Source organism: Anarrhichthys ocellatus, unplaced genomic scaffold, assembly GCF_004355925.1.
Source record: "Anarrhichthys ocellatus isolate YVR2014 unplaced genomic scaffold, GSC_Weel_1.0 scaffold5, whole genome shotgun sequence".
Taxonomy (NCBI): Eukaryota; Metazoa; Chordata; class Actinopteri; order Perciformes; family Anarhichadidae; genus Anarrhichthys; species Anarrhichthys ocellatus.
Window position 1 is genome coordinate 3,631,428 of NW_022280035.1, and position 13,649 is coordinate 3,645,076.

The following is a 13,649-nucleotide window of genomic DNA, read 5'->3' on the forward strand; positions in this document are numbered from 1 at the left end:
TAAGGCTGCATCGTTTCATCAAATTATAGATGTCTTGTGAATCTCATTTAATTTACATTTCCCCCATAATTCAGTCAAATAAAGTCACAGTCAGTTGGGGTTTCAGAGGTTTACTTACTGAGAAGTGAAACGGTTGCAAACGTTGAGCCTTCCTTCATGCTGTTCTTGGTGCTGATGTATCTCATTATTGTGTGTGGCGGGTCTGTGGTGTTCCCTCTCCAGGCCTGCAGGGGGCGACAGAGCGCGCTGCTGCTACATTTTAAGAACCAGAAGAAGAAGAAACCTTGTGAGCAGCAGCAGCGGCAGCACTGAAAAACATGGCGATACCCGTGAAAGCAGCCCGTCTATGTCGACTGGCAGGACGAACTGTCCCCTCTTTGTCAGTCACACACAGGCCGAGGAGATGCTACTTGTCCACCTCGACGGGGAACAGTGAGTGGATGTTTTGTAAAAGATAATAAGAATCGTTTGTTAGCTTCTGAGCTGCAGCTCAGAGGTCAGTGTCCCAGCAGGCAAAGCACAGCTACTGACAGCAAATGACTAATGTTTGTTATTGTTCTGGACCGTTCCTGTTGTAACTGGTCCTTCCTGTCACAACAACAAGCTCGATAAATGGGTTGTAAAGAAGTAACAGTCAACACGTCTTCTTGGCAAAACAAATAGCAAACAAAAGTGAAGGAAGTCGAGGAAACGTTGAGCTTTCCTCTGGTGGATACACTTGTCAAATTGTTTTAAACAGACCCATAACTTTGTTTAGATGCTAATAACACGAAAAATGAGGCTTCCATTAAATCTCAAACTGAAAGTCATTGACAAAACATTTTTCTATTCTTATTCTCTGTAGATCTCCAGTTCAGGCTCGATGAGCTGACGGCTCACAGCAGTCTGGACCTCTTCAAGAAAAACACTGCCGTCATCTACCGCATGCTGGGTCTGGACCCCACCCAAGTGCCAAGCAACCCAGAGCGCTTCCGAGACTGGGCCGTCGTGTTTGGCGATGAGAAGATCAGCGGCGGGCGCCACTACTGGGAGGTGACGGTGAAAAAGTCTCAAGAGTTTCGCCTGGGTGTGGCCGAGGCGCTGATGTCCAGAGAGGACTGTGTGGGCACCAACAGCTCCTCCTGGGTATTTGGCTATGCCCAGCGCAAGTGGTTTGCTATGACCAGCAACAAGATAGTCCCCGTGGCGCTGGTGGGAAAGCCAGAACGCATAGGCATCCTGCTGGACTACGAAGCGGGCCTTCTGGAGCTGATGGACGTCGAAAAACACGCAATCATTTACAGCATCAGGGCCCAGTTCAAGACTACCCTCTGCCCCGCATTTGGACTTTGGGACGGGGAGCTGCTCACACACTCTGGTCTGGAGGAGCCCGAAGGCCTGAAGTGAAGCAGGATGAACTGTGATGGTGATGAGCTTGGTACAGTAGCAACGTTTATCACAACAGTACAGGAAAAGAAGCAATATCTATGTAGGAGTCATTTGCAGCTAATTACAGGTGGTGGGTCATTTCCGTGGTCCAGTTGGTTCATAATTATGACAATGCAAGTTCATACTTTATGTATGTCATCCAGCCTCATGCGATCACATCACAGAAGCTGCATTTGTGTGTACCTCATGTATTACCTCTCAGAGTAGCTGACATGAAAAGGGTGTGTGGTTATTTTTGAGAGGAAGATTTAACTGTGAAGTTTGTTCTGGTATTACAGTTAGAAAGCTTTTTCAGTCTCATGCTCATACTGTATATTGTTCAATAAAATAACTTCACTGAAACTGCTTTTACGTTTCTCTTTTATTTACACCAGAATGATACATATTTACAGTGACAGACTAATGTACAGTTTAGGAATCATTTCACTGCCTTTCACTGAGTTAAATGAAATACAACACAATTCATAAAATGCATTTGAGATTGAAGAATATTACATTTTTTTTATCACATGACTGAGTTGACTTACTTGTGTCGTGAGTTTCTCAGTACTGCAAACTAACAATTCAAAAGCTTTAATTAAAAAAAGTACCACTTCAAAGACATCTGTGTGTCAGGTTTGCAACATTCATTTGCATAAACTTTATTATATATTTTGTGTTGGAATAACCCAGATGTGCACAGTTCCCAGTGCCTGAGACAGACAGATGTCTCTGTGATACACAAGTGACCAATAAAAAGCTAAAAAGAAAACTACATCAACACGAGGTCTCTGCAGTGAATAAACTGGCCTGTGAGCTAAATGAACTGGCATAAACTACAATGAAACAGTCCTTTCAGCGTTAAAGTCACAAGTGCTACTGAATCACCTGTTGAGTTAGATTAATTAATGAAGCAGCTTTGGGAATATTTACACAGGGCATAAAATCCCCTGATTAAATGAAGTATTGATTAAGCAAAATATATTTCCATATTTTAACAATACGTAGGCTCAATATATTAGATATTTACATCACATTTTATGTCATAAACTGAGCACACAAAAAACTGTTCATTAATATTGCAACAAAAGTCTTATTATATATATAAGTATCTTATATAAGTATTATTTTCTCCACATAAAACAACAGATTGCCTGATTATATAGTGCTTTGTTGATACTTTACACTGTTGAATAATGTCTGCAGGAATACATCAAAGAGGGACTTAATCCCGCACTGAATAGCTTTTCAACAGTCTAAATATATTATATAACATCTATTACCATATCAAAAATAAACATAGTCATTTATCAGGTTTCTCAATCGTCCCGTGTCCCTTTTAGTCCTCTCATAATAAAATAGATTAATTTCCATTACAAACCCTTGTGATCCCTTGTGGTTTAGACGATGCTCTTCAACGTGTCCAGCGGGGTCTTCTGCTCCTCTGTGGCACAAGCTGCGCTGCTGTCAGTGTACTCACGCTGGTACTCTTGCAGGACTGAAACAACACCATCATGGCCAAACTGCATGGCATCATCTAGAGGTATGTTCCCCCATCTGATAGAAAACACAATGTTGTATGTTATATGGAACATTTTTAATCCAAGAATACGTTTTTGATTTAAAATCTCTACCTGTCTTTCATGTTGGGATTCACTTTACATACTTCAGTTAGGAAGATAACGGCTTCCGCATGACCTGAAAGACGAATGTGAGCAAGCCCAATGCCGTATTTCATTTGTTCTCGTTTGAATATCACAGCAGAGATTGTTGAACGTAGAATGAATGAACTAACAATGAAGTGTCACCTTCCGCAGCAGCAACGTGGAGCGCTGTGCGAGAGTCATAGTCTCTCTGCTCCATGTTCACAGCTGAAAGGGCAAACCTGGAGGGACACATGGAAAGGTTGACTCGAGTGATGGCAAACTCTCCGAAACTAGTCAAGAAGAATATTCCAACATTTTGGGGAATACGCTTTTTTGCTTTCTTGCAAAGAGTTCCCACTCTCTCTCGTCTGTATTTAGTTGTTAGCGGACATTACTCCAGTTGCTCCTGGCTCCAGCTTCATAATTAACAGACGGATGATATTATCATATATATTATTGTATACTCTGGTGTCGGAGCTTTGTGATGAGAAATGAAAGGCAGTGTTTCTGATGTTACTTACCTCCTCAGAGCAGAGAGGTCACCACTGTAGGCTGCAAACATCACGTTTACCACTGACTTGTTCTAATGGATCAAAAGGCAAACATTACTGCATGAGAGTTGACTGTTTCTTAAACTTTTATATAAAAATTATTCTGCATTATTCCTAAATCGGCCCGAGAAGTATTCATAGTATTCATCATCCTTTTTCACACATAGTTCCTGGTAAATTCCTGGGATAACCTGCTAGAAACCTAACCTGACAGTACAGCTGATGGTGAGAATGCAACACTTACTGCCATAAAACTCAAAAGGAGAAGAAGATGGAGCAAGGACGGAGGTTCGTGTCCGTGACGGAAATGCCTCTTTAACTTTTTCAGGGACATGGGCGGGCGGGCAGGGAGCTGTTTTTGTCCGGTGCCAATGTTCTTGTAATGCATTAAATATTCAACAAGTTTGCTAGACAAGGGGAAGCATTGGCGAAAATGCAAACCGTAAACAAGTCGCAGATTGAAATACGCTATCAGTGGAGTATGTGGTTGGTTTGCTCCATGAGCCCATGCTTTATATGTTCCAGGACATTTCAGGAATAGACTGCATGTTTCCTACTAGTCTGAATGACGGTTGCAGCCTCCACACTTGTTACACAGAACTTACGGGTTCTTCATCTGATCTTCTCCTGGGGTCGTGCTTCTTGGTGAAGTGTCTCAGGTTGTCGTAATTGTGGAAGTTGAAATGAGACAACAGCTCCTAGTGAATCAAAAGTTGATTGAATTGTAATATTTGAAGCATGCAGACACATTTTAAGATGAATTTCAATAAAACTGTGGTGGCGACTGCATACCTGACAGAAGTGAATGCCACGAACACTGTTTCCAAGCCGATCTAAAGGTGGAGACCAGCACATCATACCCATGACGTTGGGGACAACCAGCAGAACAGCACCCGAAATGCCAGATTTAGCAGGCAAGCCCACCTGAACAAGAGGAGCAAACAAAAACTCTCAACCTGGATTCAATGTTTCAAGTCGTGCCACCACTCGGAGGAACAGGATCCAAGGGGACTCACGTGGAAGGCAAACTGTCCGGAGAAGTCGTACATGCCGCAGGAATGCATGAGGCTCAGGGTGTTGCGAACGGCTTCAGAGCTCAGCACACGCTCGCCTGTGATTGGACAAATACCCCCGTTGGCCAGTGTGGCAGCCATGACACTGCCTGACTCACAGGTCACCTCGATGGAGCACAACTGGAAAAAAATTATAAGGAATGCTGACTTCTGGGAAATACACTTGTTTGCTTTATTTCCAACAGTTGGCTGGTTAGCTTAGCTTAGCATAAAGACTGGAAGCAGGGGGAAACAGCTAGCCTGGAAAATTACCATGCTATTCCTGTAGCTTCATATTCATCATACAGACATGAGAGTGGTGTCGATCTTCTCATTTAACTCTCGAGAAAGAGAATAGACTTATTTTCAAAAACAACGAACCTTTCTTTGAAAAGTACTAGTACTATGATGTCAAAGACAAAGAGTTTTACCTGAAAGTAGAAGTCGAGGGCTGCTGTCATATCTGCATTGTCAGGAAAGCACTACAAGGATTAAAATCAAGAGTCAGCACATAATCAGGATATTTAATGTCAATAAAAACCTGAGCAATGAACAAGCACTTAAGGTGATAAGGTTAATTAAACATAAAACATAAAAAACTCACTTTTTTCTCTTTGAGGTAATAACCAATTGCATAATTCCTATCACCCGTGTCCCTCTCCGACTGGAAACTGCAAGAAGACAACAGGAATTTAGAAAGTTGCATTTCACGTGACACGGGACACTAAGGTTGCATTTCTTGAAGCGCGGTACTCACGTTGCATTGCTAAAGCCCACATATTCTGTACCAGACAGCCTTTTCAAGTACTCCATTACCTGCAATCACATCATATTTACAAACGGTGGAGCAGGATGACCAAACACATACGTGAAAGCAAGAAAAAGTTTGAAAATTTAGAATAAAAAGCATTTACTCACATAGTCAAACCTCTCTGCCTTATTTGAATCTGGCTGTCAACAGAGAGGGGAGAAACAGAAAGGGATTATAACTCAATTGTAAAGCTGAAGAATAGGGACCCTAGTCACATTCCTATTTAATGACTCTACCTATAAATGTTAATGATGATATCAAATAATACTGTGAGTTGAGAGGGTGACTCAGGCTAAACATCATGCCCAAAACAGGAGTTGATTCCCTTCTTTCCAGGTCGTTGCTCTCTGGTGCCCTGACAACTAGTTATTCAACAAAACATATACATTTGTGTCAATTCAACTTTTGTAGGTACAGCTGCTCAGAAAGTCAATAACGGCTTTTATCAGCTTTGTATTTTCTCTGTCCTGTGCGTAAACTATCAAGCGTTTAAGTGTGTAACCTCCTCAGTGTGTATACATATGAATTCTTTGCAATTATAGGAACACACTGTGTAACCCCTCTACATACACACACAAACACAAGCGAGGGGGGTTAACACACATTCTGTTCTGAGGGCTGCAATTGGCCAGAAACACACGCTGCCCACACACAGTGTCCCTTCCTGAACCTGACATATGATAAAAAAGTCCAGAGTTTCTCTTCAGACAGCTGGGAAACGTCAGGAAAACTCCACAGAGAAAAAAAACACAACCATATATGGCTAAACTCCGCTTACAACAAGGCCAAAGTTCACAGATATGTCAGTCTGATCAGTCAGATGGTGATGACCATAGTCCAGCCGCGATGGACACCAACTTACCAGCCAATAGAATGATTAGATAGAGTATGATGTCACTGATTGCTTCAGCTTTGCAAATAGTGGCAGTGTTATGTTTCACTATCATTTGTGTCAGCAAATTTCAAATACATTTGTGAGTCGCAAGTAAAGCATTTGCTACGATGACTGAAATTTGTCAAAATATACACGAGAGGAAGTGATCTCGTGTCGGGCATCGCAGCTTTCATTTAGCAAATTTGGTGAAATGGGCCCTTACTGCCTACTGAGGATGCAGCTAAGAGCAACGTGAGAGCATCATGTACTGACCTCTTTTATTGGTGGAACATAGAAACATGTCTGATGCCTGATATGATTGTCCTTTTGAACTGTGTTTACGCCCAGTGAGGGGCTGCAGCAGAACGCTATGCTGCCTAGTAATAATTGAAGGGGAATAACACAAGGTCGGGGTTTAAAAACAGAGAGCCGTGGGCATGAACGCACACGGCCTGAGATTCCACTCTTTGTTTTTTACCCTGAAATCCTCATTAATGACATCCAACTGGGTTTGTTGTGTGTAGAGTCTAAAAGGAAAAACTCTGCATCTGCTATCACATCAATGTATTCGTTGCTGACAAGCCTTTCCGTTTCACCTTAATTAAAGAACTGATGACGATAGCTCCGGCATTCACCATCGGGTTGTGTGGTTTATCTGCACAAGAAACGAGAGCATGTTATCACTCATTTGCCCCTAAACCACAAGAGCAATAAACTGCTGAGATCGGAGGTAATATTTCAACAGAGGGACTTAATAACTTCAGCTAATAAGCTGAACACATGAAGTACAATTTATCTGCTTCAGATGGGAGTATGTAATAGCAAATGGCTACAAAGGTGATATAATAAAATGGGACACAATTTGGCTAAAATTTCAACTGGACAACTTTTTTTCCAATAAAATGAGAGCTTGTTATTTGCTCCTCCAACAAAGAAACGTCTGTAGAAATACTGATCAAGGGCTGAAAAGGATTTGTTTGCTGATTATAATCGTCAGTGCTTGTTTCTGTGTCGAGGGGATATAACTGGAGTGGTAACTGGAGTCTCGGTCGCATACCTTCGTCATTTAGTGACAGTTTGTTGAACTTGAATCCACTGGGCTCTTTGCCCACGAAGTGGTGAACGTGCTCACTGCCGAACTCGTGCACAGCGAAGGCGTACTCCAGAGGCTTCACGCACGACTGCAGACAGAAGGGAACCTTGGTGTCACCTACAGAGTGTCTGCGTTACACGAGGATGTAATGGAGAAGCATGCCGACAAACAAAAATGGAGTGTGAGTGAGGGGATACACACGGTGGATGGTCTCAGAATGGAAACATTCATTCAAGTGAAGATGGAACCGTACCTCTGTCCATCGATTGTGCACAGAGATACTCCCCACAGATCAGGGCTGAACTTAGCCAGCTGAGGAATGTAGTTAGCTACCTGCATGAAGACAGGTGTTACATTAATGAACGAGCAGACAATGAATCAGTATGCGCGGGTTAGTTTATTACTTACTTGTCCTGCCTCCTGCTGTTGTGCATTGTCATACATCCTATCGATCTGCTGGGTCATCTCATCAAAGTTTGGAATGATGAACTTTTTTCTGAAGGCCTTAGTCAGCAGCATGATGTTGTTGCCAGCACACCTGCAACAGGACGCATTACACACGGACATCACACTCAGCCATAGTGGTAAATAACCACGCAGATCATTTTAGTTTTATCTACCCAGGCTTTAAGATGTCAGCCTTTACGATTTCTGCCGCCACTCGGAGACAGTTGAAAAATCTAATTCTGTTTTGTGCTCAGAGTGTTAAAAAAAGAATGAGTTTTTCAATGTCTTTGCCATGTAGTGCAGTTGTAAATTAAACTACCTTCTACTGAAAAAACAGTTCCCACAACAACTGTTGACAGTGTGTCTTGTTTATTATCCAGAGTAACAATCAACATAAATGTAATTTATGAGAATCTCAAATAAAATTTGATTCACCTCCATTGCATCGGAGTGGAGGCAGAAATCTCTGAGATGAATATCTCAGTAAAAACAAAACTATCTGCATGTCCAGAAACCACGACAGGTAAGTTTTTGCGTAATTTCAACACTTTTATAGGAGTAAGTTAAGCTCTTTAACAAATATAGCTACAGGCTAGTATGGCTAATTTAACTGCTGTACCTAAGCCAACAGTTATGTTGACTAGTTCCCAACGAGTTATAGTTATACAGCTTTTTTTTTTTAATATGACAGCATTTTATATAATAAGAAGGAACACCAGGCTTTGTAATATTAGCCTCCTGTACTTACACTTCACATATTTTTGCTTGAATTCAGTCCAAGTCAAAAAGGTTTCGCTTCTTTGACTGAAACAAAATGGCCTCAATCACTGAGACTGGTTCCCGCTCAGAAATGCTATATACGCAACTGAACGTCCAATCAATTTCCATCTAATTGAAATGCTCAACTCCTCACTGGGCTTTCACCTTTTTTTCTTCCCATCGCAGTGAATTCAAAATGACTTGCTTCAGACGCATAAATACACGATTAAAAGAGTAAACAGACACACCTGCCTATGTCAGCAGATCGTAATAGTTATTATAGATTTCCATTGCTATAATTTGTCAGCAATGCTGTAAGCTCTCAAGGAAAGTTATGTGCGTTCTGTCACAGCTGGTCTGAACTAAAATATCCGGCCTGCAGCCCCTCGCTGATCCAAGGCGATGCTAGCATGAGGTTTTGGGACACCAGGAGAAGAGAGCGGAGAGAGCTTGCATTATTCATATGGGTCACTTTCGGGGAAAAAAAAGCTCTCTCTATTTCTAGAAGCATAGTGAGCTCTTAAGTGTTCTTAAGGAAAAGGATAACCTCGCAAATCAAAGAAAACAAGCAAAGACAGATGGACACGGCCAATTAAGTTTGACGAAGACTGCCAGACTGTGTGACCCTCTGCTGTTCCAGAGACTGACTGAATTACACTTACAAATGATGCCGTTTGCATGGAGCTTACAGATCTTTTGAGTCTACTTCTGTAATGCAACAGTCTGGAGCTCAACCAGAATGATGCCCTTTAATCAACAGTCCCAGAGTCCGCTCTGTCTTTTTGCACCCTCTACTGCTTTGGCTGCCATGTGTGCATGTGAATTTGGCGAGTAGCACCTGTTAGCCATAAAACGCATGTCTCTGTCTATGTCTCTTGGACTCAAATATCGCTGGCCACAGACTACTCCTCCTGTTACTCCTTTACTTAACCACAAAAAAGTATGAAAGACCCTAACTTACCATGCACGTTGTCATCCAATACATTTTTAGATTATGCAATCAGAAACAACATTAGAGTGTGTATTTTAAACAAGGGTGTTTGCTTCTCACATGTAGGCAAAGGTTGAATACTCCCCCTTTGAATAACTGTGTGCATTACCATGTCTCCATAAATAAACGCTTTTCTCACCTTCTGAACAGCTTCTTGTCCATCATGACTGGCCCGACAGAGTCACGTGAGGATTGTCGCATCTGATGGACACAGTCACGTAGCCGAGGGTCAGACGTCAACAAACCTGTTTTTCTCAAAGCCTGGAGAAGAAGTGGATGAGGTGGTTTTGAGCAAAAGAATACACAAAGGAGAAGAAGAAGAAGAAGAAGAAGAAGAAGAAGAAGAAGAAGAAGAAGAAGAAGAAGAAGAAGAAGAAGAAGAAGAAGGGAATTGTAGATGACAAACTTTATCAAACACTTTGTGTCATGCACAGCAGTGTTGATGTAATGTCAATTAGCCGGATATCGAGCATGTGTAGATGGATATTGTTAGGGGCCTTCACAGGCTCAGGGGCCTCCCACATGGAAATAAGGAGGAAATGCAGGCGTGCACCAGATGGCTGGAATACCTCTCGTAAGTCAAACGTCAAGCTGACAGTCACTGTATGAACCACGTGCATCTATTTTGGGGACACCATGAGTAACAAACTGACGACCAGAGAGGCTCCGGAGTCATCTGGTAACTGATTCCGTGACCAAACGGACTCACGAGCACATGGCTGCAAGCTTGCTGTTTTGTTGAATGTCCGTAAGTGGTTCTGAACTTCAGAGAAGGACAAAAAGATGGGGGCTGCCCTCGTAGTTGTTTGTGCACTTATTGTAGAGATTTATCCTTCAACTGAATGTGCGAGGAGGCTTTCTTTTTAGGTTTGTGAGCCGCTAAACGATTAATCAAGACAATAATGAATCGTCACTTACATTTTCAATGATAGTGTTTCAGGGGGCTATACAGTATATTTTTACAAAAAAGATTATACAGAAAATATATAATATAAAAACATAAAATGTAAATGGTTTAGGAGAAGATATTTACCTTCCTCTGTATAATGTATTACTTAAGTTGCACTACAGTATTTGCCATACAATTCACTGCCAGGTATTTGTATTTTAACCAGCCATGATTGGAAAAAAATATCATTTTTTTCAAAAACAATTCATTTAATTTCCAATGCAAATTAGCTTATTTACACAACAGAAAATGGAGTAAACAAACCCTAAATCTGGCTATAAAAACTATTATTACTTTTTTTTTTTAAATCCAGAAACATTCTTGTAGGCTGACTATGAGTCTAAGTGATTTGTTAGGATGAATGTTTTTTGCAGTTATCTACACGCATTGATACCTAACCCAGTCATCTCTTCAAACACATCCAGTCATCCGTGGCACCACACACTTGTGTTTACACACGTCTCTTCTCCTGAATGCATGCTCCCATTTAAAAATTAGTTGCCATAGACACCTACTGGTTACCAAATGTCCATGTCTGCTTTTTTTTGTGTCTGAAAGGTCGCACCACATGAAGCTAAATGAGGCTCTGTTGATTTGCAATAACGGGTTAGTTACCACAGAGTCTATGTCCTGTTCTTCTTACGAGATATATATTACGTATATAAAACTTTGAAAGTACGAACTATGGCACGAGTTCACAGAAGCTTGACATCTCTTCAGTAGTGTGTGTGTGTGTGTGTGTGTGTGTGTGTGTGTGTGTGTGTGTGTGTGTGTGTGGACCCATGTATAGGTAGATATGTGCCTGAAAATCTACCTTAGTCCTTAGGTTCTGCTGTTTAATCTAATGAGACTGTCATCGTTGTTTTCTAGTGGTGATTACCTCAGTGTCACGCCTACTATATTTAGTCCGAAAGTTCCGAAACACCTTTTAAACTTGACCCTGCATACAGCTGACGTCCTGGGTTCAAGTTGTGGGCTCCTATATCACTCCCCAAGGATTATTTAACGACAGCCATGGGTGCTTTTCTGAAATGCAATACTGTAGAGTGTGTTTCTGAGTATGGCCACATATTTCATGGAAAGTCATGGCGTGACAGAGGAAATGTGAGTGTGCTGTTGACTCACAGAGATGAATTGGGAGAGAAGGATCATCTCCTTGCCTTCAGTGATGGTGTAGAAAAGCAAGTCCTCCATACTGGACATCAACCTACTTCTGTGAAGAGAGACGACAAACACAATATGTATGTTGTGATCTTTGAATTTGGACTGGCTCCAATGTGTCAATTCAAAACAATGAGCAAAAGTTTATGCCAATAACACGACCCGTAATGAAAATACTGGCAAACATCCATCTATTGACCTGGTTCTTCATATAAAGTGTGTGTTAGAGAGAGGCGGTGGCCCCTATGCCATGACTGTATGTATATAAAATACTATCATACAAAAAAGGCTTCTTTCCTTTACTGTTTGGGTCTTGCATATCTTAAACATAGGTTACAATCTTACAAGACTTATAATATTATTCACCTATATTATGTTTATGTTAATAACACTTTTAGAACAGTAGAATGTAGAATGAAACACCCACATGCCAACTGCCAATAGCTTACCCCAAAACTGTGTACTTGTAACTCAAATACTATGCTTGCTAACCATAAAATCTGTGAATAATATGCCTTTTAAGAATGTTACTTTTGGTGAGGAAATGCTCGTTTGCTTTCTTGCCAAAAAGTAAACGATACCACTCTCTTGTCTGTGAGTTAATGTTACGTAATGTTAGCTCGAGTCAAAATACGTTAGCTTAGCATAAAGACTAAGCAAAAGGAAAAGTTAGTCCAACAATTAAAAAATAAATAAAACAGCATACCAGCACATAAAGTCCCCCAATTAACACATTATATCTTGTTTGGTTAACCTTTACAAAAACGGAAGTGTAAAAATGAGTTTTACAGGTAGCACTTATACCGGACTATTTTATGGCTGGGCGCGGATTTAACAAGCTAACGTCTTGTCATTAGCCTGTGGTTGCCCTTTAAAACCACAATAAGTTTTTTAAGCTTTACTTGTGTGCGAATTATACAACCATTATACAACATGGTGATTAGTAAGCTTCAGATGTGCTGGTTGGTGTTTTTATATTTAATTGTAAACGTTTGTTGGTAAGAACCATGCTAGCTGGTTCCGCCTCTGCTCGCGAAATGAAACTGACGCCAAAAAGGAGTGAGCAGCCTGGCGGAGGGATCTTGAATCGCCAAAAAGAAATAACAAACCGTAGAATGCAATTGATCAATCAGAACCGCGTTTTCACCAAAACCGTGTTAGCTATTGACTGATTTTTAACATATCACATATGCACTTCAAAGTAACCTGCTCTAGGCTAAAAAAAAAAAAAACATTTTAAGACTTTACTGCACAATATATGATGAATGATACGGTAGTAGGAGTTACTATATCAAAGCTAATAATGAGACAAATAACGTTAAGTACATAGGACAGCTCAATCAGGAATACCACGTGGGAATATTTGGGCTAATTAATGGTGATTTATTCGTTTTTACAGACGGCCGACTGTGACCTACTTGGGGTGTCCTGGGTCCACATCAGGGTCCTTCTGGTGGTGGAAGGCTCTGTGGGTGTGGGGTGATGCTGCGGCCCAGCAAGGGAGAAACACAGGTGGCTGCGTCCGGGACAACACAATGCTGTCAGCTCCAACTCTGGCAGAGATCCCTGCATTTTTAAAGAGCTGCAAGATTCCCGGGTTAGTTGTCCTCAGACTTTTCAGGCAGTGCATTGTGACTAACCAAAGGGCTTAATCTTTAATAGTGCAGAATGGATTAATTTTTCCCAGTAGCCGATCGAGAGATTATTTGTGAACCAATGCTCCTCGGTCCTCGGAGCTTTACTAACAGCTGCTGTCCAAAGTAACTGGACAAGTACAGGCTGTGGCTCGGGGGCGGGTCTGTGACACGCGCAGCACGTTGGTTCAGACGGTGGGGTCAATAACCAGCAGCTACTGGTCAAACTGCTGCTCGACTTTCTCCTGCAGCTGCTCATTAATAAGGGTGAAAA

The 13,649-nt window shown here is 41.5% G+C and overlaps 2 protein-coding genes across 2 annotated transcripts; one reads left to right on the top strand and one right to left on the bottom strand.

The window, feature by feature from the left end:
• The first annotated feature begins 205 nt into the window (after nt 1–205).
• spryd4 (SPRY domain containing 4) lies at nt 206–1,770 on the top strand. Its single transcript, XM_031844413.1, has 2 exons — nt 206–432; nt 845–1,770. Exons 1-2 carry the CDS (start codon nt 318–320, stop codon nt 1,384–1,386), a joined length of 657 nt encoding a protein of 218 aa, XP_031700273.1. The 5' UTR covers nt 206–317; the 3' UTR covers nt 1,387–1,770.
• A 705-nt stretch (nt 1,771–2,475) lies between these two features.
• On the bottom strand, nt 2,476–13,404 carry gls2a (glutaminase 2a (liver, mitochondrial)). The gene is made up of 18 exons (XM_031844391.1): nt 13,160–13,404; nt 11,706–11,793; nt 9,771–9,892; nt 7,843–7,972; nt 7,688–7,767; nt 7,399–7,562; nt 6,938–6,996; nt 5,575–5,607; nt 5,414–5,472; nt 5,261–5,327; nt 5,088–5,138; nt 4,621–4,797; nt 4,397–4,528; nt 4,210–4,302; nt 3,575–3,636; nt 3,216–3,292; nt 3,042–3,105; nt 2,476–2,964 (listed from the first exon to the last, which is right to left on the bottom strand). The coding sequence occupies exons 1-18, from the start codon at nt 13,369–13,371 to the stop codon at nt 2,808–2,810; spliced, it is 1,827 nt and encodes a 608-aa protein (XP_031700251.1). The 5' UTR covers nt 13,372–13,404; the 3' UTR covers nt 2,476–2,807.
• Nucleotides 13,405–13,649: the final 245 nt, after the last annotated feature.

Coding starts and splice junctions, on each gene's coding strand:
- gls2a (XM_031844391.1), bottom strand. CDS start 13,371: ATGCACTGCCTGAAAAGTCTGAGGACAACTAACCCGGGAATCTTGCAG. Junction 5,139..5,260: donor ATTACCTCAAAGAGAAAAAA/GTGAGTTTTTTA, acceptor TAATCCTTGTAG/TGCTTTCCTGACAATGCAGA. Junction 3,106..3,215: donor CCACGTTGCTGCTGCGGAAG/GTGACACTTCAT, acceptor TTCGTCTTTCAG/GTCATGCGGAAGCCGTTATC.
- spryd4 (XM_031844413.1), top strand. CDS start 318: ATGGCGATACCCGTGAAAGCAGCCCGTCTATGTCGACTGGCAGGACGA. Junction 433..844: donor GTCCACCTCGACGGGGAACA/GTGAGTGGATGT, acceptor TATTCTCTGTAG/ATCTCCAGTTCAGGCTCGAT.